General features: G+C 40.8%; 1 protein-coding gene across 2 annotated transcripts in view; it reads left to right on the top strand.

Moving 5' to 3' along the window:
• Positions 1 to 25,421, top strand: part of LOC145458737 (voltage-dependent calcium channel type A subunit alpha-1-like) — a 70,092-nt gene that overhangs the window by 20,008 nt on the left and 24,663 nt on the right. Inside the window, exons 7-19 of one of the 2 annotated variants that reach the window (XM_080337196.1) lie at positions 983 to 1,086; positions 2,347 to 2,496; positions 11,509 to 11,726; positions 11,806 to 11,909; positions 15,191 to 15,306; positions 15,661 to 15,711; positions 16,772 to 16,940; positions 18,706 to 18,833; positions 18,900 to 19,012; positions 19,076 to 19,188; positions 21,333 to 21,464; positions 22,466 to 22,538; positions 22,609 to 22,729. In XM_080337196.1, the coding sequence (XP_080193322.1) occupies positions 983 to 1,086; positions 2,347 to 2,496; positions 11,509 to 11,726; positions 11,806 to 11,909; positions 15,191 to 15,306; positions 15,661 to 15,711; positions 16,772 to 16,940; positions 18,706 to 18,833; positions 18,900 to 19,012; positions 19,076 to 19,188; positions 21,333 to 21,464; positions 22,466 to 22,538; positions 22,609 to 22,729 (1,592 nt within the window). Of the gene's footprint in view, positions 1 to 982; positions 1,087 to 2,346; positions 2,497 to 11,508; positions 11,727 to 11,805; positions 11,910 to 13,966; positions 14,083 to 15,190; positions 15,307 to 15,660; positions 15,712 to 16,771; positions 16,941 to 18,705; positions 18,834 to 18,899; positions 19,013 to 19,075; positions 19,189 to 21,332; positions 21,465 to 22,465; positions 22,539 to 22,608; positions 22,730 to 25,421 lie in introns of both variants that reach the window. The other variant, XM_080337195.1, reaches the window with a different exon arrangement.

Here is a 25,421-nt window from a genome sequence, read left to right as displayed (position 1 = left end):
AAAAAAATTCCACTCAAGGAAGGTACTGAAAAAAATAATAGGTGACATTATATAACCTGATACAAGCCCTACACTTCACAATAAAAATGATTGCTGGTTTGTTCGTGTTGAAGGTTACAAAGAAAAATGTATATGTCGATCTGAATTTAGTTTACACCGCCTAAAACAACTGTGAGAGACCCCATAGCTCGCGCACGTCGAATTTTTTGGTATGTGAGGAAAGATTTTGCCAGCATGCAATTGTCGACAAGTTCACGGAGTGTAATCATGGAATTATCATTGAGAATTTTCAAAGTATTTTCGGTCCCAGTGATCCATCGGTACCACATCTCCCCTACATATTTGATATTTTCATGTCATTTATACAGCTGTGATTGAAATAATGTGTGATGCTCGAGTACTTGATTAGAAGCAAAATACTCGACTCAGAATCAAATTCCTCAGGTCATTCCAAATGTTGAGTCCAATCGGAATCATCCATAACACTAGCATACGTATTATGGTTATCATTGATGATATCTGGAGTGGTCTCTGGATGCGAAAACTATGTCCGGTTTATGTACATTAAGCACATGGTTGTCCATACCATAATAAACCCCATTCACACACCTCTCCAGAAAATAAAACAGCCTCAAAAATCAATAAAATCAGCGCCGTAGAATTAAAATCAAAAATAAAGGGTAGAAACCTGAAATAAATCGCACTTATTTTAAATCAGCTTGATTTAAACCAGAGCCCTACATAAAAGCCATGCAAACATGTCCCGAAACTACTTTCACCATTTCAAAATCCAAAGTGTGAAAAATAAGTCATTCTTTTAAGTAGAGGTGAAAGAAGTCTAAAAACTTGTCAAAACTTCTTGAGTATTATGAAAAAACATGAGATGATATAACATGCATTATCGATACAACAGCATCAGTATATTTCATTCACCAATTTTAACAATCATTCCTTTCTCATTTGAATTCGCTCGTTTTTACAGATGCATAACCTACTTCAAACTATTATCGGACACCGGATCCAGCTTTCAGACGCTTCGCGCGGCCAGAGTGTTGCGGCCGCTGAAGCTGGTTTCCGGAATACCAAGTGAGATCTTACATGCGTGTGGATTTGGATGTATCTGATGCTCTTAGTCGATGGAAAGAAGGTGGTGCTATTAAAATTTCATGGCGTGACTCACTCGCTGCGAGAACCCATTCCGGGTAGTATTGCGGTGTACGCCTGGGCTAAGTACCGACACTAGTTCGCATATATACTCGTGATCTCGGGACTTCGCATGAGCTCTGGTAACATTAAAAGCTTTTCTCCGTTGGATCAAAGCATGTGAACGCGTTGAATGCGTGTTAAATCTTGATAAAAGCACGTTTTTATATGATATATATATGTATATCGTCTCGCTTTGGGTTCTGTCAATAGCAGATTATGAATGCTCATTGTCATACCTTGGATGAAAAATTTCCCGCAATTAATATAGTCACCAAGATATTTTAACGGAAACGACGTTCCGGGAGTATATATAATCCAAAAACACGAGCAAAACAACAACAAACGATGACGCCGCACAGCAACCCGTTGTCACGTCACAGATTCGCGTTTCGAGAAGAAATGAAGCAGTCTACTGCATTTGAATGAAAACGGACGCGTTTGCTATCCACCTCAAATCATCATGCGTATATATAGAGAATATGAATTACCGGTTTTTGTCGTCGTATTGCTAAGCTATTCGTGACATTTGCGCAATATTCAAAATACGCACGAACATCATCAATCTTTACTAGCAATATAGGCCACTTGCAAATTTTGAACTCGGTTTGTAACAGACGATCTCGCGTTTGAACAAGCTCACTGAGCTGTTTAATTTAAAGTTCGAGCTCAAATCGTCGCAGTGGAATTAGAGTAGATTATGTTCTTTTTAACATCTTAAGAAAATCAAATTTTTTGCAGGATTTTAATTTTATTTCGGTCATAGTTTGGCCATACGTTTGACGCAATGTGATAAACATAACCGTGGCGCAGATATGGCCGAAATAAAATGAAAATATTACAAAAAATTGGTTTTCACATCACCTTAAAATGGACATAAGATATACTCTGACTCCACTGCGACGGAATATTCTGGAGTACCGGTCTTTTATTTCAATTGTACGACGTCATCATCACTGTGATGTCACTGTGAAAGAGGTGATGTAATTTTATCGCTCGACAGATGTTTATGTACGACTCATTTTATTCAACCTGATTTTTCCTATATAACACTGTTTCGTTAGTGCTTTCAGTTGATAAATCCCCATAATAGTGTTGTGTTATGTTTTAGTTCGTTCCAAAGTATTCTGCGTTTTTCCACAGGTCTTCAAGTGGTGTTGAAGTCTATCATGAAAGCGATGGTGCCTCTTTTGCAAATAGCAGTGCTTTTATTATTTTTCATCGTTGTCTGTTCCATCATCGGCCTGGAGCTGTACGTGGGGAAATTTCATAAGACTTGCTACAAGCCGAGCAGTAAGTTTACCTCTGTTTACGCGTTTATGCCTACGCGAGTGCGTCACTGTGCGTCGGGAGGCTGTTAATATGTAGCGGGCCGTTCCCTTTCATGAAAACTTGATGAAACCAATTTTAAGTAATGCTCTTGCGGCCGGCAATCTTCGCATCTCTAGCGTGCACTTGTCGGAGCTTATAAGCTATACGCGAAGCTTCAACTTAATTGGGGCAGAGGTGCTCAGTAACGAAGTACTCCATACTTTTTCGGAGTACTCAAGTAGGTTTTGCCCACTTGCAATATACTTATACTCAAGTGGTCAGGATTTCAGAGCACTTACCGTTCCATCTGACAGTCTTCCGTTCGTTAGCCAAAATTAGGCGAATAATGCTTACTTTTTTACTCAATTGAAAATCGCTACTTCTATACTGGTATACTTGAGTAGAAATTTATGAGGGTAATTCTACTTTTTCTTGAGGACCAACGATGACTATACTGAGACCACCTCTAAATCGGGTTCATTGCAGGGTTGTATTGACTCGAGTCGCGATTGGTCTAAATTGTTAATCGCCGTGTTATCGGGCATAGGTATGGCCTGCAAGTATACGGATAAGATATTTGCAGATATTTAGGTTACGAAACAAATGATAAATACGATTCATATCGAGTATCGACGGTTAGTGGATATAACGCTGTTGTCACAAAACTATTGGAAGGGAAATTCGATTGGAATATCTTTTCAGTAGTGATTAGCAGATTCATTCCGTAATTTGAGTGAGCATGCCTCATGAATATCTACATCATAAATATATAAAGCAACCACAGGGCCAGAAAATCCATTTAAAGAGTCTATATTGACATACATCTAATATTCTGTCACAGCAATGCAAAGTATACGGTGTTCTCTACTAGTTGCTGACGATTACCCCTGACGAGTGTCAGCCGAAAATATTCGGGTTCATTTCAATATGAATATACTATTCAATTGTATATTGAAGTTCTGTACCTCCAAGAAGCTGTTCAAAGTATACGGTGTAAATAATAATCTGATATCAAAATTTGCCGGACCGTAAGCCTTTATCATCAGAGTTAAATCCGTGGAAAGTTGCAGAAGTTTCATTTTGACCACATTTTGCTCGGTTGACTAGAAAAAAGCTCAACTTCCCAGATTGACTAAAAAAAGGTCAATCTTCCGGCTCAGCTCCCGACATAACCGTAAAAGCGTTACTTCGGTGCTGATTTACGGGGTTTTAGTCGAATTTGCCCATGTATTTCTCCAAAATCGAAAATACTTTCATGAAAAATCGAAAAAGTTGCAAATTGTTGCAAAAAGTTGCATGAAAAAATTGGACGAAAGTTGCAAAAAGTTGCACTATAAGATTCCTTCAAACAGCTTAAAACAGCATTCTACATATCTTACGAGTATTTAGGAAGCTGCCGGAAGCTGTAAAATAAGTTGCAAAAACTTGCCCTATTTATCATAAAATCATTGCCTCTCTAATTGCATATCCATAATCAGCTTCGATGGCGTGTGTGTCTGTAAAAGCATGACATTTAAAAGCCAATAATCATTCACGTAAATATCATGTAGAGGCCTATATCTGTTTGTCACAAATCTCATAATCACTACCTGTCAATAATCGCACACCGAGATATCTTTAAATGAACTCCAAAATTCACAGAGTCCGCCTCTGAATGCGCGTGTCCCCAATGTCATATATCAATGCTACGGAAATTCACCGAAGCGTATAAATTAGCGATACTTGAAAAGAATGATATGTGGTGGAATGTGTTCATGGCGCGGGATTATGGCTCTCTTTGTACAAAGTTTCATGCAAACAAGATCTCGCCAGGTGATAGCGCATATTCCGACATCAACAAGGTCACAAATGAGATTCACTGTTCTCGCATGACGATTCGGCTAAGCCCGTAAAAGTAGAGAGATGTTCTATTGTTGAGACTTATACATGATCTACTGACTTCAATCGCCATACTTGTACAAACTACTAGATTTTCAGAATGTGCATCTAGAACTAGGACTAGAACTAACGTCCTTTAAAAATCCGCAACTGACTAACTAAAACACAACGAGCTATATTATTCAATTCCGAAGCAACTCATGAACTTTCATGTTTTTAAATGATGAAATTATTAATAAACTGATACTGTTACTGATCGGAATCGGGTCGGTTTTCAACATGATGATCAGTACAAGTCTGAAATGGAAGGTATTTCGACCCCCCGAAACACCCCCCCCAGGCTGCACCACTGTTAGTAGTGATGACTCTGAGATAGCAATGGCTGCAAGAAGATAACGCGCGCATCATCCGTATCACAATTCGCGCCAATCAACGACACGTGTCGACTACTTGTTCGGAACTATTTTCTTCGTGTGCGACTAGAACAGGGGCGGGCAACTTCTACGGCCGGCGGGCCTGATATGGGAAAATGAAATACGGTCGAATTACAGAATCGATACATTAACCACGTAATTATTCACCTTCGTGTTTAATGTAAACTTCAAGTTTAAAGCATAGAGACCGAAAACAGTATTTTGACTTTATTAACCTAATGTAGGCTTACTTTAATAGCTGTTGAGTTGAAGGTTATGCACTGTGAACCTTTTTTTTTATATATTACAATTTCACGTCATAATAACATCTTTGGTTCATATTTATTGCATTTCAACTGCGGGCCACTCCATATAGGGCGCTGGCAGCATAAAAAAATAAACACTAAGCGAGCATGCACCTTGCCGAACTCAAAAATATGAACTGCTTTGTTACAAAAGTTTGCTCGAAGTATCCAGCTTTCTGTTCATTGTATCATAACCACAAAATCGGTGCGATTGGGCTGTTGGCTACTGCTGTATAACTTGTTAATGGCGTAAAACCCGTTTTACACTCTGCTCAATATCAACGTAGCAACGCTCAGACGCCGAATACATTGTCCGGTCTTGCCTAGACCGTTAAAGCGCAAGCTTATATTCCCTTGCAAGTTCTCGTTGAAATTGTTCGCAAAGCAACAGAAGATATTGATTTTATGGGATTATTATATCATTTCACGGCTCCAGTTGATACATTTGACGACGTTCAAAATGTCAGTTTGTAGCCTACTTCAGCATTGTGGCATTATGTGACCCGAGTCGTCGCTAGGTATCCTGAACATTATCACTTCACTGAAATGCAATATGACCTCACAACGTTCACGTTCGCGTTCACACAGAATAACCTTTCCCAAAGGTTCGCGTTCAGACCAAGGGCGTAGCCAGAAATAATATTTGGGGGGGGTGAAAAATTCGATGACGTAAATGAGCCCCTCCCACCTAAAGATAAGGAAAAATGGGCTAAAATGATGGTCTTGGGCCCTTATTGGATGATTAACACAACATCTGAGGCGATCTCTATGAATATATTCCGCTCATACAAAGTGATGGGTGATTGTAGAAAAGTCTGACGCCAATACTTTCGCGCGAAGCGCGAAAATTTTTTGGTTAAAGAATGAAAATTGTTCATTATATTGTTACTTGCATTTTGCAAATACGTTGTCATTATCAGATTTACCGGCAAAGCTGATAGAAGTGGTGTCATCGAACATTCAGGGCTAGTACACTTGAACTATGTTCATAACACACGGAAAGACTATTTAGAGCAGTGGTTCTCAACCGGTGATCCGCAAAGCCTTTTCAAGGGATCCACGAAAACTCCAAATTTGCAAAATGGTTGATAACCTAATAATAAACTAAACTATATTTGGTTTGTTTTAAATTAGAGAGATGGTGAAGCACTTTCGCTTCATAAATGCTGAAAGTTCAGGACTCACATAAACAGAGAATGGCCGTCTGACATGAAAAATTCCACCGTGCAAAGTCATTTTATTTGCCAATAGCATACTTATACGAACACATTGCTGTTTAGCGATGTTTTGCTGGGGTTTTGGAAATAATTGTATGCAGAGATCCATTTTCTCCTATGAAATACACCGACCGCTATTCCAGAATAACTTCACGATGAGTTGCCATCATAGCCAAATGTGTCGTCGGACGCGTTACGCGTTATTATTACATTCGCCACCACCTATCTCTGTGGAAATGGATTCTCGGCACTCGTTCATATCAAATCGACGACGTGGATTTTCAAGACATAGCCCTGTATTTCAAGAAATGCAGCTACAGAATTCGCTTTAAAATAATAAAAAGTCGGTTTTATTTTCAAGAAAGGTCATTTCGCTGTTGTTTATCACTAGCCTACAGATAATAATTGCACAAGACAGATGAAGGTTGCATGATAATAGAGGCAAATTTGAAATAAGAACTGGGGGTCCGCCGGGGTACGTGAAGGTGCAAAGAGGGTCCGCGACGACAAAAAGGTTGAGAACCACTGATTTGGAGTTTGTATAGGGTGGACGCTGGACGGGACAGTTGTCATTTATTGCTGTTACCTCGTGACTTGCAGAGAAAGCTGTCACCACTCAAGAGATCGCTCACACACAAGGTCGTAGCTAGAATTACATTTTTTTATTGCGGAGGGGGGGTTCATGAGTTTAGGGAAGCTCTCCCGTGGGAACACCTGGCAGAACCGTACATCCTGCCATGGGCAATCTCATCACTACCCTTTATTCAAACGATTCTTAGACGCACGCACACACATACCCTATGGAAGCTTCCAGTTGCTTCTAGTTGAAAAGCAGTGTGCATTTCGGACCTAGTCGCGCGGAGCGTACATGTTTTTTAGTAAATCAAAGTATTTGATCAATAATATTGGTGCGCGTATATGAGCAAGTGGATTCCATTCTTCATAATTACTTCGTTGAAGCACGGTTATTTAGTGACCTCTGGTAAAGATTGATGCTTATTTAGAGATTGGAATTGCTGATATATATACCAGACCAAATTACAAAACTCCTTTGATCAGACTCGTGCGATTTCAAATTAGCACTTTTTAAAGGGAGGTGGCGATATTTTCCTGTGCCAGTCGCATTCATGTCGGAGAAGTCTGATTGCAGGGACAGGATCATTAGGCGCCAGCCATTTAAGTACCCGAAAATCTATATCGAATACATGCGTCGGTCTGAAAATCATTTTGGGAGCGCACTTTGCGGAGTCGCATGTAACCTACTTTATATGTCTTCGTGTGTCCCGTAACGGGAATTGTCGGAGCTAACAGTCCCCAATCCCCATACTCAACTGACAACCGTAAACTCAATCAACCCAACGACCTTGAATTACTCTCGTGTATCTACTGGTACTGTTGAATTCTCATAATTAGGAATGCAGCTAAAATCAATAGTGGGTATTTGCGGAAGATTTTTTTTCGTGACATCGATAATAAAATCAAGACTGTTATGATCATGGACACTAAATCGCGCGAAGCGCGTAGAAATTTTTTAGGTTGCATTCATCTGCCCTAAAATAATGTCATATTTATTGATTTTACGAAAAATTTTCCAAAAATTTGGGGGGGGGGGGGCGATCACCCATTTCGCCCCTCGCTGGCTACGCCAGTGGTTCAGGGGTTCACACCATCCCTAGTATTCAGTTAACCGATAACTAACTAAATTAGTAGGCCTACTTGGTACAAGTCTGGTAATCGCCATCTAATCAAATCGCATCGAAATCCACATTAGTCCGGGTATCATACGGCTGTAAACACTGTCGATCGATTGATAAATCGGTCGTGCAGATATATTCACGCCGATGTTGTGATTTTGAGTCATATATCAATTTCTGTGAAAATCCCACAATATCGACCGGTATCAAAGCGTCAGACTTCGCGTTTCAATATAGCCTTGGCTTTCTCAACCAATCTCAAAGCAATCTCTTACGCATAGGCCATATCCCAGTATATGCCATCGCTCTCTCGCTTTTATAATGCAAACTTGCCCGCCGTTTCGACTGCTGTGATGCTACTAGGGCTGGGAACAATGATTCGAGTTATCGAATTCGAATTGAATCGAGTATAGAGTGGCGATTTTCTGAGCACTGAAATTGTACGCCTCTTGCCGTTACGAGGTATTTTATCAACGAGTATAATAGCTTCGATACTTTCAGTTGACGTCATAATGAGTGGCGCTCTACTACGTGACCACCGCGTTTTCGTGCAACCTTTGCGGCTTCGTATCGATCACCATTCGGACTGATCCCTTTATTGCTACATTCCCATTATGCTCTAGTGCAGGGGTTCTGTAGCGGTCGGTACAGCGACTTGTTGCACGCTGGTATATTGCTTGATTGGAGTCGACGCTATGGCCACAGTTTCTGTTGTATCGCTCTGAGTAGGCCTACTCTTGCAATCCTGATCACACACGCAGATACAAGGAGCTTTCTTTTATAGCACAGAACAGCCAAATGGTAGTAATTAGTGGTCAGAAACTTGTAGATTTACCAGGTTCAAATGATACTGCGGTACAATAACAAATAGAAAGTATAAATGAAGCGAAATTAAGCAAATTGTCTATCTTACGACTAAAGCGCGAGCGCGCACAACACTTGTCTCGCAGACTATAGATAACTAACCTACGAACGCAATTACGTTGCGTTCAGATTGGTGAGCAGTATTTTCCTCCGAGCAAGCAAGCGTGACGACGGGTGTTGTATATCTATCCGTAGGTTAGTTATCTATACGCAGACTGCCTGTGCCGTCACGGTTGTGGTTTCGCATGCGGCCTAGTTATGCTTTCGTGCTGGACGGAATTGGGACAGCTGTTACAGGTTCCCAAATTTTAAGGTCGCGTCCCCAAATTTCGATTTCAAAATGTTGCGCGACCCCACTTCTCAATTTGGCGTGCTGGTTACTAAAAATATGGTCCGCACCTTCGCCCAAACCTACTGTCGGCCTATGTGTGAAGCTAGCGACTATGTGCGCAGTAATAGCACACAGTCGCTAACAGCACTTCGTAAGCCCCCCCAAAAAACGTTGATATTGGGTCCCCCATAGGGCGATGAACAAAAGTTCTTGTGGGCTCCGCCCCAGCCCCGCCCATAACCTGTACGGTTTTCCGCTTCTTATCAGCGAGTTTTGTTGTACTGTTAACTGAGACGGCTTATTTCGCCTAAACGCGCAGGGTGCGAAAATTTTCTGTCATTAATCATTGAATCGGTCAATATGATCGAGAATTGCATATATATTGCTATCAATTTTTTATCCTCTCTCTTCTCACGTAATCATATTTACCGTTAGAGCTGAGAGAGATGTCTTGGTAAATGTAGGGCCCGTAAATAATAAGTAAATATATTCGGGCGTACCCGTTCATATAATGACTTTGTTAGATGATATACATGATATTATTTCGTGACCTTCTGTCTGTTATGTCAAAAGATGTTGTAATCGCCAAAACGTACTAAACTAAATGGCGCACAAGATTTCAAATTGGTATTTCTGCACTCGCAAATAATAATTTTTCTCCACGGGATGACATTTGTCTTTTGGGGTTCAGATTGCTAGGACAGGGACATTCGGCGCCAGCCATTCTGGAGCCTATGGACAATTAAACATATATGTATATGTATCGAAGTTTTCAGTCAGCATATAAGGGTAGTCCTTTTTGGCCAAGGTTTTCTCGCTGCGGATCGTTCTGGCACACTAGTCGGAGTCGCATGTCACATGACCTAAAACTTCATATGTGGTGCGTCGTGGCGCGGTAATGGCCGACGCCGAAATGCCCATTTCTATAACTCATGCGTATTTTTTCTTGGGGAAAGGTACTCAATAATCAACATTTAAAAAAAAAAGTTGCATAAATTTTCAAAAAAGTGCTATATTATTTATGTTAATTCACGAAATAATTTTGGTCCCCTTCGAGCTCGCCCCCCTCGATTGGGGGGTCTGAGTTTCGGCAGTTACGGTCCGTTCTGTATGCATTATAATGTTAACACAAAGAACTACCGGACACTTGTATTTTTTCAGGAATGAAAAATTACTGTCTTATTGATTTTTACTATGCTCTCGACACTTCAATCTTCATAGTGATGGCCAGACACTAACCTTTAGTTTAAGTAAGGACGATTCGACTGATCTGACTCCTTGTTTACCGGGTTCGCATTCCTCAGTGGTCGCCTTTTCTTCTATTTTGAAAAGTGAATTAGAAGATTCAGAAATTATCCGCCGATAGTATCCGCTTAATTCGCATTCTTCTAATAGTCCTTGGTATTTCATTTTCGTCTCCATGACACAAGAAAACAGGCAAACGGCCCCATTGGGTCACGACCTCTAGTTTAGGAACCCCTGCACTAGTGTCAAAAGATGGCCAGTATCTATGTACTCCTACTTTCACTACTTACTAAATTGCTTATCATTATAGAAATTTTACACTTCTGCTGAACAGTTGTCACTTTTTTGCTGAAGTATAGGCCTAGAATACTCGCCTTTTGCTACCTTGGAAATAGTCACGTCAAGTTATACATTAGTAGCAGTTTAGTAAGCTACCTTTACTTTTACTTGAGTATCACCGATGACCACTCTGACCACCTCTGCTATAGTGGCTGACTGTAGTTATTGATATTGCTCATGGTGTTCCGACTGTTTTGGTCATTTATACCAGGCCTGTAATTTCCTATTATGATCCCTGATCTGCCGACTTAGCACGGCCCACTTTCGTTCTATACTTTTTGTAAGACACCGCTAACGCGGATCACATGGCGAGGAAGAGCGTATAGATAGATAAACCTCCAACACTTAGGTAGAAATTCGGAAGTCGCATTGATCGGACTCGAACTCGCAATCCACTGATGTTGCAGCTGTGGCAGGTACCACAACGCTATCTCGCCAATATTGTAGTTCGTATTACCTTCTGACAGGCTTACTACCACTTGTTTTAAAGAGCTAATTTAAGTGGTGATATACTGTAGCGGTACGAACCACAGCTACATCACCGTCCGATCTGCCTAGAAGTGGGCCGTGATACAAGTCGGTGAATACGGAATCATAAAAGAATATCAACTTGGTGTAATTGACCATGACCATTGTAGTTGTAAAATACCATGGATATAATTAACAGCAAATCTTCTATTCTACGTAAAGTTACCTTTGTTTTACCAGACGAAACGTTATGGTCCAATCAAATTTGTCACGGCAATGAAAACCCAGACGGTTCAAGCAGTAACGACATGCCTTACCTCTGCCCTAACGGGACCCGTTGCGATGACTGGCCGCTAGGCCCTAATTACGGGATTACCACATTCGACAACATCTTTTTCTCGATGCTGACCGTGTTTCAATGCATCACAATGGAAGGCTGGACTGACATAATGTATTTCGTGAGTATACGGCGTGATAGCGAGTGGGATCTTGACTCTTATCGCGTTGCTTATACTTGACCTTTTTTGGCTTCGCAAGGCCGACGACGCAGATACCCGCGGATTGAACTGGCTGTATTTCATGATGCTAGTGATAATAGGATCGTTTTTCATGTTAAATCTTGTTCTCGGTGTTCTGAGTGGGTGAGTTTAGCCGGGATAGAAAGGGTGGGAACCGTATGTCCGCATGCTGGCTTGCGCTGTTTGTGTCAAATGGGAAGTGTAATCCACGTCACTAAAAGTCTACGCCCGAGCACTTACTAAGACCGCGTGCACTTTACGCGGTAAACATACGAGGGTGGAAATAGGTTTATTAACCACATTTCTACGATACCGAAGGGTGCAAATCCACCCACCAGGCATTTCGGTGCCTAATTTTGCTTTCACACCCATTCCGATAAGTGAAAACGATTCGACTCCTTAAATCCACCAATCCTTATGGAGAAAAAATCACATGTGTGTAGTGGCTTGGTTATGTTTACGTATATTTCACCTTTTCGGGCCTTTTGGGGTGCTCCTCATATGGGAATGGTTGCGAACGCAAATTCTGTACCAGAAATTGTCGTTTACTTGATTTGTACCGGCCCTCCTCTATGTTAGAAATTGGTGAAATACACGGTGTCTGTTTACAGTGTTTTTGTTGTTCTTGTTGTTTAGCATTGTTTCAAGATCTATGGTTATATTGCACTAGGCTGTTATTGCTTATTGTGATTCCTGAGAATTCAGTGCAACCAGAGCTCAATGTATTTTTGGAGTTAGTTTAAACAGTTGTTGAAGACATATTTCCATGGTACAATGACCTGAAATCTGCTGATCTTCGGTTTAAATAATCCTCGGAGGTTAGACTGTGTAGCAAGATCGGCAAGGTCTACTTTCGCTGGCCTCGTATTTAACTATAACTCGGAGAGTTGTTGAATCCCCAGTTCGAATTCGGACACGTTGCTGCATATCGTCCTAGATTACAGTTGCTAATAGGATTAGCCTCTGCGAATAGGTGGTTACTTCAATTGCTAATTACATGAACATATAGATGTCCCTCATGATTGTAATTGGGATCATGACTATCCGGGTAAAATTCCATTTCTGGAGCGTTAATCGATTGACCACTGTTTACCAAACTGATCAGAAAAATGTTCGCAAGCGTAAGCTCTGCATCTGCACGCATATAAAGTAAATGCGATGATGGGAATATACCATTGGCACATATTCAGAGAGGTCGTGTATATAGGGTTCACAATATTAGGCCTATGTTTCGATCAACTTGCGTAACTGAAGTATATCGTTTACCAGACCCCTTATATATTCATTTTCGTGCTTTCAGTTTATGTAGCATATTGTGTGTTATCATCAGATCGCTTTTATTACGTAGCAGTAATCGCTCGCTATATGCAATAGTCGGGCCTACGGTTTGCAAGTTTCGCGCTGCCAAACATCGCGTTAAATACATCATTTCACATATTGTCCGTGATAAATCGGTCATCGCAAAGAAATAAGTCCATTACGAAGTTATTTTCCCTTTGATTGATTGACCATGCGATTGCATCATCACTGTCAACGTTAACTTAGGATATTCAACTATACTAGACCTTGTCAAAAATGATTGCTGATAGGCTATGTCAATTGTCAGTGTTGCCATTCGATCTGAAACCATAAAATTGTCGCAGATCGGAATTCGTTTTAACATCTCAATATTATGTAGTCCTTCAAGATTATATGTAGGACTAGCTCACTAGCGCAATGCTTGCTTGCTTCCGGCTAAGTTCAGTCCAGGAATCTCACCAGCCAGTACAATATTAATTAGAGTGGACAACACAACTCTTTGTTTATCTGCGTTCTATCGATCAGAGCCGGTCTATTAATCAAAGTCGATTTCAACGCTTATTCATTCTCTGTTCTGTACTTCACGTCATAGTGATAAGATTCTTAGATTCTCGTAGTTCTGAAATATACGCTCGCTGCTTTCTGTAGCTTCACGATTTCATTGATGATATTTATGCGGGCAAATAACGACAAATGTTGGAGGGAAATCCTCGATATCGAGGACGCCTAGTTTTGTCAAACCAACTCATCAATGTAGTGTGACTCTCACTTTATTCTTTGTGTAATGTGCCATAGTTTTCTTGCATCGTTGTCAATGTAAATTTGTGTTGTTTCGTGCTGTGCGTAACGAATGCATGAAGTGTCTTCGTGTGTGATTTCAGGCCTCGGACGCCTTCCCGACACTGTTTGATAAGATCCTGGTGCATGTATATTTTCCCCTGACAGTGATCATCGGCTGTTTCTTCATGTTAAATCTCGTTCTGGGTATACTCAGCGGGTGAGTGGACCCACTGGGACAGAGATGGAAGCTGGGTCTGAGTTTTCTGAAGTTGGGAAGCCTTTGCTGTTCCATGTTTGTCTTGAGTCGCAGTGGCGTAGTCAAGAAAACAAAAGCCGCCTTAGCCCCTCCCAAATCGTTGACCGGATTTTGTGACCTCATACTTGTTGGCTACGTCACAGTATATAAGTGACGTCATAGACTTGCAAAAGCTTTGACCTCAAATAAACTTATAAATTAATCCAACCCTATCAGATTTTCTGTCTAGCTGCGCTTATACGGTCTTGGGATATTCAATGTAGGAATCTGCTTTTCTATAAAGGAGAAACTTGATAGTGCTTATGCTTATGATACCGATAAGAACGTACATCACATAAATCCTCTTTATCACATCTCCATTGTCCATTGACTTTCGTATTTGAAATTATTTATCAATATCACGATATTATAATATCCTATAAGATGTCGTATGGAATTGCATATAAATGTAGCGCTTATGCGATCTCCAATTTAGACCAGATTAGATTCAAACCTTTCATTGGGTTTGGGGTTCATATTTGTTGGCTTGGGTCTCGCTCAATCTGCCCGTTTCCATCTCTGCTCAGTGTTGCTATTGGGGCTATAACAGTAGACTAAATAGAAATAATGTAGAGATGGTGCGCATACCGTTAGATCTATATACTGATATTGCTGTCATTTCTGAACATCTGTCCTATGACGCGAAATATAAACAAATTTTGGTAATTTGAAACTGCTTGGTACCAATTTTTCGGTCTTATATCGAACCCAACCGGGACTCGGTGGCATTGTGATGATGATTACAAAGTACGGATACTTGAGCGTCCTAGAAAATAAAACGTATACACAATAGACATTTAAATGCCTCTCGATTATAAATATCCATTACGTTAGAACTAGTTTCGTGTAGCTGTTATCTGAGTGGCGTTCAATATATAATCCACTACTTTGTGTCTGGCATACGGGTTGCACGCTGTGTGGATCCAAAGCATGAATATTTAGTAGGTGTTCTCGCCGTATTGCATGGTATGTGCGTGGTTGTCAAATCCCCACTCAGATAATCGCACGGAGTACTTCCGCTTGTGCGCAGAGAGTTCGCGAAAGAAAGAGAACGAGTGGAGAACAGGAGAGCGTTTTTGAAGTTGCGCAAGCGCCAACAGGTCGAGCGGGAGCTGACCGGTTACATCGAGTGGATGCAGAAAGCAGGTGACCAATGTGGAATTAGTTTCCTTACAATTGACATATAAAGCATTCTTCCTTGTGCTTAGAGACCTCTGAAAACTTTATTAGAAATTATTTAGAATTTCCAAGCATTCCTTAGAGTAGGGGGCTCAGTCAAATTTCGGCCCAAGGAATTATTGCGAAACGCTGAAATTTACATTATATAGATATGAAAGTACAGAGCACTTACAAGCGAATTTTTGAAAAGCCAAACTCTATAGTTTATGAAATATCGCAATTCCAAATTTGACCTAACAAAAAAGTGCATCTCCCTTAAATTGTGCTGGCGAGCTGACAACGAAATGTGACGTAACACGGTTTCACTATTTTATCCTGCAGCGGAAGTGATTCTCGAGGAAGAAGAGCTTTCTCTGGAGAGGTCGACTGAAGGTGATTATGTTTTAGTTATTCCCGAAAAGGAAGCAGCCGCCCGAGAGACAAATATTTAAAGCACGCAACAGTTACAATACCTTACATTAGCGTTAAAGCAACAGTGGGCAAGTGGGTTCCGAAACTGTTGAAGAAGCAGTGGAAGTTTCTTAAAAATCGAATCAGTCACTTAAGTATGTAGCTTCAGTTGCTGAAAAATACATGATAATGAGAACCCCAAGTAAGTAGAAGTATTTCGCTGCGATTACCACCTCGGGTAGCTGGTAAAATTCTATAAAAAGTATCAGTAAAAGTACAGATGTATAGTTAGGGTTGCATTCAAAACAAAATATAGGCATGACGTCACGAATATTCAATTATGACGTCATAGTGGATTGTCATTGACAATTGAAAATATAGCTCCTTTGACGAAATATCTGTACTGTTAATGCCGAACCGACTATATTTTGAGGGTTCCAACCATCCCATATCGATATACGTCGGTTATATCGGGTGGTAATTGTCCGTAGGCTCATACAACATACTTTTTGGAAAGTATTTACACAATTATGGCATAATTTTACAACTTAAAAAAAAACTTCTTTTCAAATGGCCTTTGTTTAAAACACTGTGTAAAACACGTTTTAAACAAAGTGTTTTCAAACACCGTTTGTTTTAAATGCGACCCTAGATGTAGTGCGATATTTGTATTCTCCAATCCAGGCTATTTCGCACGCCATTATTAACGGCGTTTTATCTCGCCCAAAACATGTTTGCGGTAGAACATGCTGCGATCAGGGACCCGATAAGTGAACATTCGTAGTTCTCTGTGCCCGCAGCCCAGATTAAATCACCGGCGCCGCGAAAAATCTGCGAACACCCGTGTTTTCATACAATGAAGCGCATTGTTCTGAATAACAAGAATTCACATTCCCAAGAGAGCCAGCGCGAGCAAGAATATCCCGTTCCGCGGTGTAGACGCGTCTATAAGACCAGCCTGTTAGAGTATCTCATATGTTGATACCTGCCACATTCGATGCGCACGGAAACCCATCAATACAGCGGATTTCGCATTACCTAGGTCGGCGTCGGAACGTACTATTCCCGGATGGCTCGGATTACTCCGACGTTTCGTTTTCCGACATCTCAAGCAACGTGGAAGGCAAAAATCGCTTCGTGCGATCCCGTCCGCAGCGCAAGCCGTCCAGCACGACGTGGCGATGGCTGAAAAGGAAGGAACGGCGGTTGTGGTAGGTATACCGATACACTCACCGCGATACACTGCGAGTTTTGGCGGTAACGAAGTTCAGTTCACTATATTGTTAAGAATATTATCATCTCAAAAACACCACAAGATTACGATACAATGAAAAGTTAGGAAAGTGTCGAGACGGCTTGGAGTTGTCTTTGAAATCAGACACCCACCTTGGCCTGAACAATCATTTATTACTAGTGGTGTTACCTGGAATGGTTTCTGACTTTTGATTATTCAAATACCACGTCGGCATGTCTGGCGGCACCAACAGCGAATGACAACTTCAGCAGGTAGCCTACAATTAACGCATGCAGCACATTTTTTTTGATTAGATGATTGAAGGGACGCGTCGTTAATAAGACAATGTCATTTTCATTACTGGTCGCGTCGCAAATTGTGATTGGCGGGCGACAGTGAAGTGAAATCTATATATATATATACAATTCGAAAGATTTACAGCGATTTACCACACATCCCAACGGTGAACTAGGTTCTCCTATCGTGCGGTCCCTTTTGATATGGCAATGCGCACTGTTGTTGCTGCCAGGCGTGGGCAATTTCTGTTTCCGTCGGGAAAAATGAGAAGCAGAAAATACGTTGGCGGGCGGAGACAAAAATTCAAATTATTCTGCTAAGTAGTAACTAATAATTTATAATTTCGTAATAATCTCTAAGTTGAAAGCAGGGATAGACATTTTAATACAAACTGCTGAATGGATGTGTAAGTATTAGGTAATGAGGGCAGTGATGGTTGATTTACCAAAAAATATTTAACCAGAAACGATATTCGAAACGATTTTTTACATACAGCAATTTTTGACTCTTTTTAATGACATTAACCGCAGACAAATTTCCTGGTCGCTACATCCCGAGCAGTGTGTGACTTGGAAAGCCTTGCTGTTTTGCTAGCTTCGCTGGCATGTCTTCCAAAATTCACCTTATCTCAGCCTCAGCCGACTGTCGGCATGTTTTTGTTATTGCTCATCATACACGGCGACCTGCTCTTAACCACAAACTAAAAAGATAGGCTTGCCCCTGCCATCAGTATAGTAATAGTAAGTGATCCAAATGTTCTTGAAAGATCGTCGTTCAGCTCCCACATTTTCTGCCATGCCCGTTCATCCATCATGGGTGATGATGACCGCGAATCACGTGCACTGATTAGCTTGATTCACCAATTAAAATTTTGGAGCATTTAACAAAACCCTTTGAGGCAAATGGAAACAATGGTAACAAACCAGTTTTGAACTATATTATGTGGAAACAGTGACTTTTGACTTTATTTGTTACGGAATACTATTTTATGTTGGCTTCATTGTGAATCTGGATCATGCGTACGAGGAAAACAGGCTACATAACCACGGTGCATATCTAAACATAGTCTTGAAAGCAATCGCATTTCAGTTTATACAGCCTATGGTTTTAGTCCACACCTTAACATTCAAATGTAGATTTTATATTCTAAAATTTAAGCAACTTTTGGGGACCGGTCAGAATCGCGGCCCGCGGATTGGCCCGCGGTCCGTAAATGCCCATTGCCCACTTTGCCCAGGTCTGAGATACATCATACTTTGTCGCAGTGCTGTTCTGCGCAGTGACTAATTGTACGCTTTTGTCGATATTCCGAATTTAGGTTCCGCATTTCGCACGATGCGTAATTGCGTATTCATTTCCGTGCGGTCGATATCAGTAATTTCTCGCCCCGTAATTGACTTGGTTACCGGTAGCGATTCGCCAGCGTGAAATTGCGATTTTTCCAGGATGAAAGTGCGGCATATCGTCAAAAGCCCGGTGTTTTACTGGCTGGTGATCACCCTCGTCGCTGTAAACACCGCGTTAACAGCCAGCGTCCACTACCAGCAACCCGACTGGTGGACTGACTTTTTATGTAAGCAAAGCATTATCCAAACTTTCAAAATCCCGTTTTGACATCCACTTTCTAATTACGACACAGATTACGCCGAGTTGGTGTTTTTGGGGTTATTTTCCGCCGAGATATTGTTGAAAATATACGGGCTCAAAGCCAGAAATTACTTCCGCTCTTCATTCAACATATTCGATTTCGTGGTAAGTATTCACGAGAACCACCGAAACCACTCGCCCTTCATTTGTATTTCGTGTTTACCGCAGGTGATATTGGCTTCCATATTTGAAATTGTCTGGTCCATGATACAGCCAAGCATGTCTTTCGGACTGAGCGTGTTGAGAGCCTTGAGACTGCTTCGCGTGTTCAAATTCACGAGGTTAGTTCGACGATTATCATGCGTCTTCGCGTGGCTTGGTATTTAGATACTGGCAAGGATAATTGAGTTGATTGATCCATTAGAAAGTGAATTGATTCGTGGCCTATGACGTAATTTGATAATGATTCGTCTCATAAATCCATCAATGTTATAAATATCGAATGGTGTCTGATATAATTATTAGAGCTGTCGTTTACAAACACACAATATCAAGGGAATGGCAATAAGACAGTGATTCTCAGCCGGGTTTCCGCGAAGCATTTCCTGGGGCCGGCGAAACCTTTCAATTCGCAAACTGATTGATAACTAGGGCGATTTTTTTGACATGTCAAAAAAAGTCAAAATTTGGTCAAAATTGTAGCGTTAGGTCAAAAACTGTCAAATTTTTTTACAAAGTTGAAACTTTTTTGCAACCTGCATTCATTTGTATCGTAGATTTTGCGCTGTCGGTGAACTTATCATTTGACATTTTACGGCTATACTAGCCTACTTCATAGGCCTACCGTTGTAGACGGCCGATTGTCTGCTCAGTGTGAATAGGGCAAGGCAAAATCGAGAACCTGAGTGATTCGATTCTGAATCACGCATTATGCTTCGAGTCGAGTCGAGTATTCGAGTATCACTCATTATGACGTAATAGCCCCATTTAAGATATCCGAGTTCAAATTTGTACTATTGACGCGTCTACAAAGAATATTTGTCTGTTATCTACCACATTATCACATTGAAGACACTTTTCGACCATACCGATTTCATTGCGCCTTGTGGCATGTTGTGGGTTGATCATGGCTTCAGAAATATGATATTTCCAGTAACGCTAGTAGATTGTACTATGTGTTTCGTATGCTGTGATACGGCCAATCACGGTTTCAAGGCTTCCACGGCTGAAAATAGTATCGAAACTATAATGCTCGTTGATAAATTAACTTTCAGTAGCGTAGGTAGAGCATATATTTTGAGTACTCGAAAAAATCGCATTGTAATACTCGACTTGAATCATTAGAATTAATACTCGATTCAGATTCGAATCATTGTGCCCAGCCCTCATTTTGAATCATAAACATTCAAATGAAGCAAATTGGTTGACATGGTGTTATGCTCAACGTACCGCAATGTCCCAACTGAAGGAAGACTGCGTGGGCATTGCATGGATTTTATATCAAGAACCACGTGATGAAAAATTGCGATGCAGACACCATTGCCAGAATGAAGCAACACGGTTTGTCGCAAGCAGTGTACGCACAACTTCAGTGTTGTCAGCCAACAATTGCCACTGTTGAATGTTCTCTCTCCATTCTTGGCAAGCTACTTAAAATAAGGACAAACACTTTCTACCCGAGAATGTAGGAAAGTAGCTTTCGTTGTTGTACTACAAAAATTTTTGATTATGTCTTTCATATAAGTGATGTAAGTACTGGAATTCTTCATAGTGTCATATTTCGTTACAATAATTTTTTTCATGAAAAAATTTGTCAGTTTTTGAGTCAAAAAATTTCGACTTAAAATTTTGACCAAACTGCTTCGTATAAGGACAGATAGTTCGAACTATAAATTCTGATTTTTTAGGTCAAAATCCTCCGTTTTTCGGTGAAAAAATCGCCCTACTGATTACTAAAAAAGCATCAACACCTTTGTCAGACTTGTTCACGGCCTATGTAGGACCGCCAGCTAGAGAACCTCTATCTTTAACCAAAGCATCCAAACGGCCTTACCGACGTAGGAATATACCGTTTTCTTACAATTGCGATTACAATTAATTTTATTACAGTAAATGATGGTAATTTTAATTTATTTTTGATTGCAGTCCATGCAAAGAGGGGGGTACCCATATTAAACTCAATAAATATATGTGGCACTAAATCGCACGCAGCGCGAAGAAAATTTCAAGTAGCATAAATCTTCCCGAAACATAAGATATCGTTTATGTTGATTTACGAAAAAGAAATCTAGCTCCCTATAGTGTATAACTGTATAATATATTAGGGTCGCCATACGCCCGGAATTTCCCAGGCATGTCCGGAATATCACTATTTAAACTTCGTCCTGGAGGAAATGCTGAAATATGCTCAAATGTCCGGAATTTGGAAGGCATGATATATAGTTGGTACCAACACGAATACTTTATCACCACGTTATAATTTCAGTGCTTGGTCCGGCCTTCGAAATCTGGTGGTATCCCTGATGAACTCACTGCGGTCAATCATATCCTTGATATTCCTGCTGTTTTTATTTCTCGTTGTCTTTGCCTTGTTGGGGATGCAGATTTTCGGCGGAAAGTAAGTATTATTTATGATAACAAGAGGTGGCAAAATGAGTGATTCGAAATCGAGTTTAAGTGGATCGAGTATCACTCATTAGGGCACCACAACAATATGAATGGTGCGGAAAGTTCACTATGTACCTTTTGTGCGACCACAAAGAATTAAATGCAGTTCCACATCACATCAAAGATTATTTGGTATTTTTGACCACCAATATTCCATTGCTCTTCGTGTAAATGCTGTGGGTTGATCACAATTTCACAGATATGTCATTTCCACTAACGTCCATGGTTTTGTACTACATTTCTTGTATGCTATGTGATATATTTGATGGAGATTTTGAAAAGAATAGGTCAACACTTCGACTCTACCTCCGTTTCACCCGAATTTTTGACGAAACTCTGACGTTCGCTGCGTTGAGGTCGAGTTTTTTTATGGCATTTTATTGCTTTTTCTAGAAAAAGAGGATAAATTCTCGAAAAAGAAGACGTTTAGGCGTCTTCCAAGGCCGCTTTCAATTTATTGAAAAAAGAGGACAAATCCTCTGAAAAGAGGTCGTATGGTAACCCTAGCGGCGTGTTACCGGCGTGCGAAATAGCCTGGGCCCTGGATGTGAGAATACGAGTATCAGACGACATCTGTACTTTTACTGATACTTTTTAAAGAATTTGACCAGCTCCTGCTATCCGAGGTGGTCATCCTATAGTTATATAGCCCATATTATGTGCATCAATGCGCAATGTGGTATCTACCTCAACGTCTAGAATGCAGAGTTAGACGCCACATTGTGCATTTACACACACATTGAGGACCACAAAAAATATGTTGAAATGTTGTGAACTGCACGCCTTGAATTGAGCGTAAAATTTCAGCGCTCAAAAACCATCTCTCGCTACTCTATACTCAAGTCAGATTAGAATTGGTACTCGATTGAGATTCGAGTTCTCGGACCATTGCGCCCGTCAGTAAATATCACCCCGCAGCTTTGCTTGTCACGAGACACCGTACGTTTGCAGATTCAGCTTCGAGGACGGTAACCCGAATTCCAATTTCGACTCTTTTCCGAGCGCTATTTTAACCGTGTTTCAGGTATGCCGTTTTGATAGAGTGCTCTCTTTTTCAAATATAAGCAAATGCGGTGTCGTTTCGTATTGCGCAGATACTCACTGGCGAAGACTGGAATGTGGTGATGTACAACGGCGTCCGTGCTCTGGGCGGCGTCAACGAGGGTGGTCTTATTTGCTCGTTATATTTCATCTTTTTGGTGCTGTTTGGAAACTGTAAGTGTCATCAGATCACTGTCGACAGACTTGCTGTGCATAACTGTTTCAGTATCTGCATATGACGTGAATACGCGATAGATAGAGTCTAAGGGTCACACCAGCAGAGGTGATCAAAGTATAGTCAGTTACTATATTCAAGTGTAGCGTCCCTGATACGGCGTGTCAAAACGTAACAGGAATTTCGTCGTGTTTGTGGGCTCGAGACCTCGCCTTTCCGTGGTCGCAAGCACCGGTAACACAAATCTGCATTGCTTTATACGCATATATTCACATAACAACATGTCACCGCAAAACATACACTGGCACTAAACCCAACCAACTACGTTACACACATTAATCACTGCACAACCCCCAGTAGCCCTGTCAGCCCTGGACACTTCCTACTGTACTACCCCACTTGAACTACTACTTCAACTTCAAACCCAACATACTCGCTCACAGCCATCACCTCCAGCCACACTCCCAGCCAGACGAAACTCTTTTCCTTCTTACCAGACTGCCACGTGTAACCTACATACCCAGCATTCTATAAAACAGCTCAATGACAACACAATGAGATTACCAGGGCGTTACACAACTATACAAGAAGAAATATTAATGCCACAAATTTATATACAATTACAAGCAGAATAAGCGACTTTAAAGACATGCCAAAGCTACTTGAAGTAGAGATATAAGATATAGTGTAATGGCGATGCGTCTTGATCGGTAGGTCGTGGGTTCGATCCACGGTCGGGTCACATCAAAGACTCCAAAACTGGTATCCGCGGCTATATCTTGCTAGTCGGTCAGCATCCACGGATAGCATGGAGTGGAAAAATTGCTGATGCAGACTAGATGACCTTACTTGAAGGTCGTATCGAGTCTCCATCGTCAAAGCATCTCGATGGTACAGGCGAAAATAAATCTGATCCCTCTCTCTCTCTCTCTCTCAAAAGTACTTCGGTTCGGTACATTAGCAATTTTAATTAGTTCAACACACCACAAAATTGCGATATAATGAACAGAGAGGAAGGTGTCGAAACGACTTGAAGTAGTCTTTGACATCAGACACCTACCTTGGCCTATTCGATTTACAGACGAGGCATGCAAACACAATGATAAGTAAGAGAAGATAATATAAAAAGCAAGCGATAAAATGAGGTGGCGTTTCACGGAGGTCAGGCCGGGTTGGCGGACTATAGTATTCGAGTAATTAGTGTGAAGAAGTAGATAGGACCGATGGTTCAGAGAATTTTGCTGCTGGTCTATCGCAAGACTTTACAATTTACGAATTAGTAATCGGAAACCATTATTAGTTACCGCACCCGGATTTTGTCGCGATTTCCGTAATATCAATCATGAAAATCTATCTTAAAGCTACTTTCTACTTGCAAAAATATGTAACAATAATTAGTTCGGTTTTAAAAGCCGTTGAAGTCGAAAGCTTAAAACGACTGGAAGTAGAAGTAGTTTAAAATCATTTGAGTAAGTGCTGTAAGGTTGCCGAACCTACTTGAATATCCAGAAAAAGTAGAAATATTTCGTTGCTGACCACACTGCGAAAAAAGTGTGTATTGACACCCTTGTACCACCCGTGCTATACGGGTGTGAATATACACCCGTGTTAGACGAAACCATACCCTACCTCAGACTTACACGACGGAATAAATCAAACACAATATTTTATTCCAAATGATGCTTGCACGTAGGGACGTATAGGACATAATTCTGAGCCATAGCTAAAACGTTAAAGCCAGTGCGTAGATGGGTGAGTCGAATAACGCTTTTCCCGTGATATCTTGGGTAACCATTCTTCAAAATGGAGCGATATAGATGGAAAAGCGACTTTTGCACTGATTCCGAAAGTATATCTTTTTTTTTCTGGTCTGAACACTGGAACTCACAACAATTAAATTACATCCTCATCATAATGTCCGCTATAGAAATACATATGTTATTGATTCTGATGGTATAATTTGCATGCACCTGCTCCTATACAGTTGTCCATTACTTATTGAGGTCTCGATCAATAAAAGACTCAACATGACGGATGCGCCTCCGTTAAACTTTCCGCACGTAACTTATAGTTAGATAACTCCCCGTAATCTAATTGGTATTATTGATTTATATGTCGACGCGCACAGTCATAAAGGCGCGAGACGAACTTTTTAACATCATATCGGTATTGATTTCTCTACTCTGTGACGTCATAAGAATGTATTGTCGCGTAACAGCATATATGCCTCTAAACCTACGTGGAAAGAAAACGATCATCAAAAACATCTGAAGGCGTGCTAAACTTCAAGTACGATAGCCTTAAAATCTGTTGAATATAATTAGCCTGGATCAAAGCATCAAGTGAGTGTAGGTATCTAAAGGCCAGTAGTCACGCGTTCCATTACCGGAGATGGTCAGTAACAAAGTACTTCTACTTTTCAGAAGAATATTCAAGTAGGTTTGGCTACTTCCACTAAACTTACTCAAGTTGTTATGTTTTTAAACTATCTACAATTTAACTTAACAGTTTTCAGTCTTTTTAGGTTTGGCTATATATAGGTCTATAGCAGCAGTTCCCAACCATTTTTTCGTCATTCCCCTCTTCTGACTGATACCGAGTCTTCGTTTCCCACCATCTAAAACCCTATCCACCCCTTAAAAATGCTCTCTCCAATAGCATTTGATGAGACTTTGTTTAATAAGGACACAC

This window comes from Botryllus schlosseri, chromosome 16 (assembly GCF_051294905.1).
Source record: "Botryllus schlosseri isolate E-star chromosome 16, Bs_hap1, whole genome shotgun sequence".
Lineage (NCBI taxonomy): Eukaryota > Metazoa > Chordata > Ascidiacea > Stolidobranchia > Styelidae > Botryllus > Botryllus schlosseri.
The sequence above is the reverse complement of the archived record's forward strand: the minus strand, read 5'-3'. Positions and strand labels throughout refer to the sequence as shown.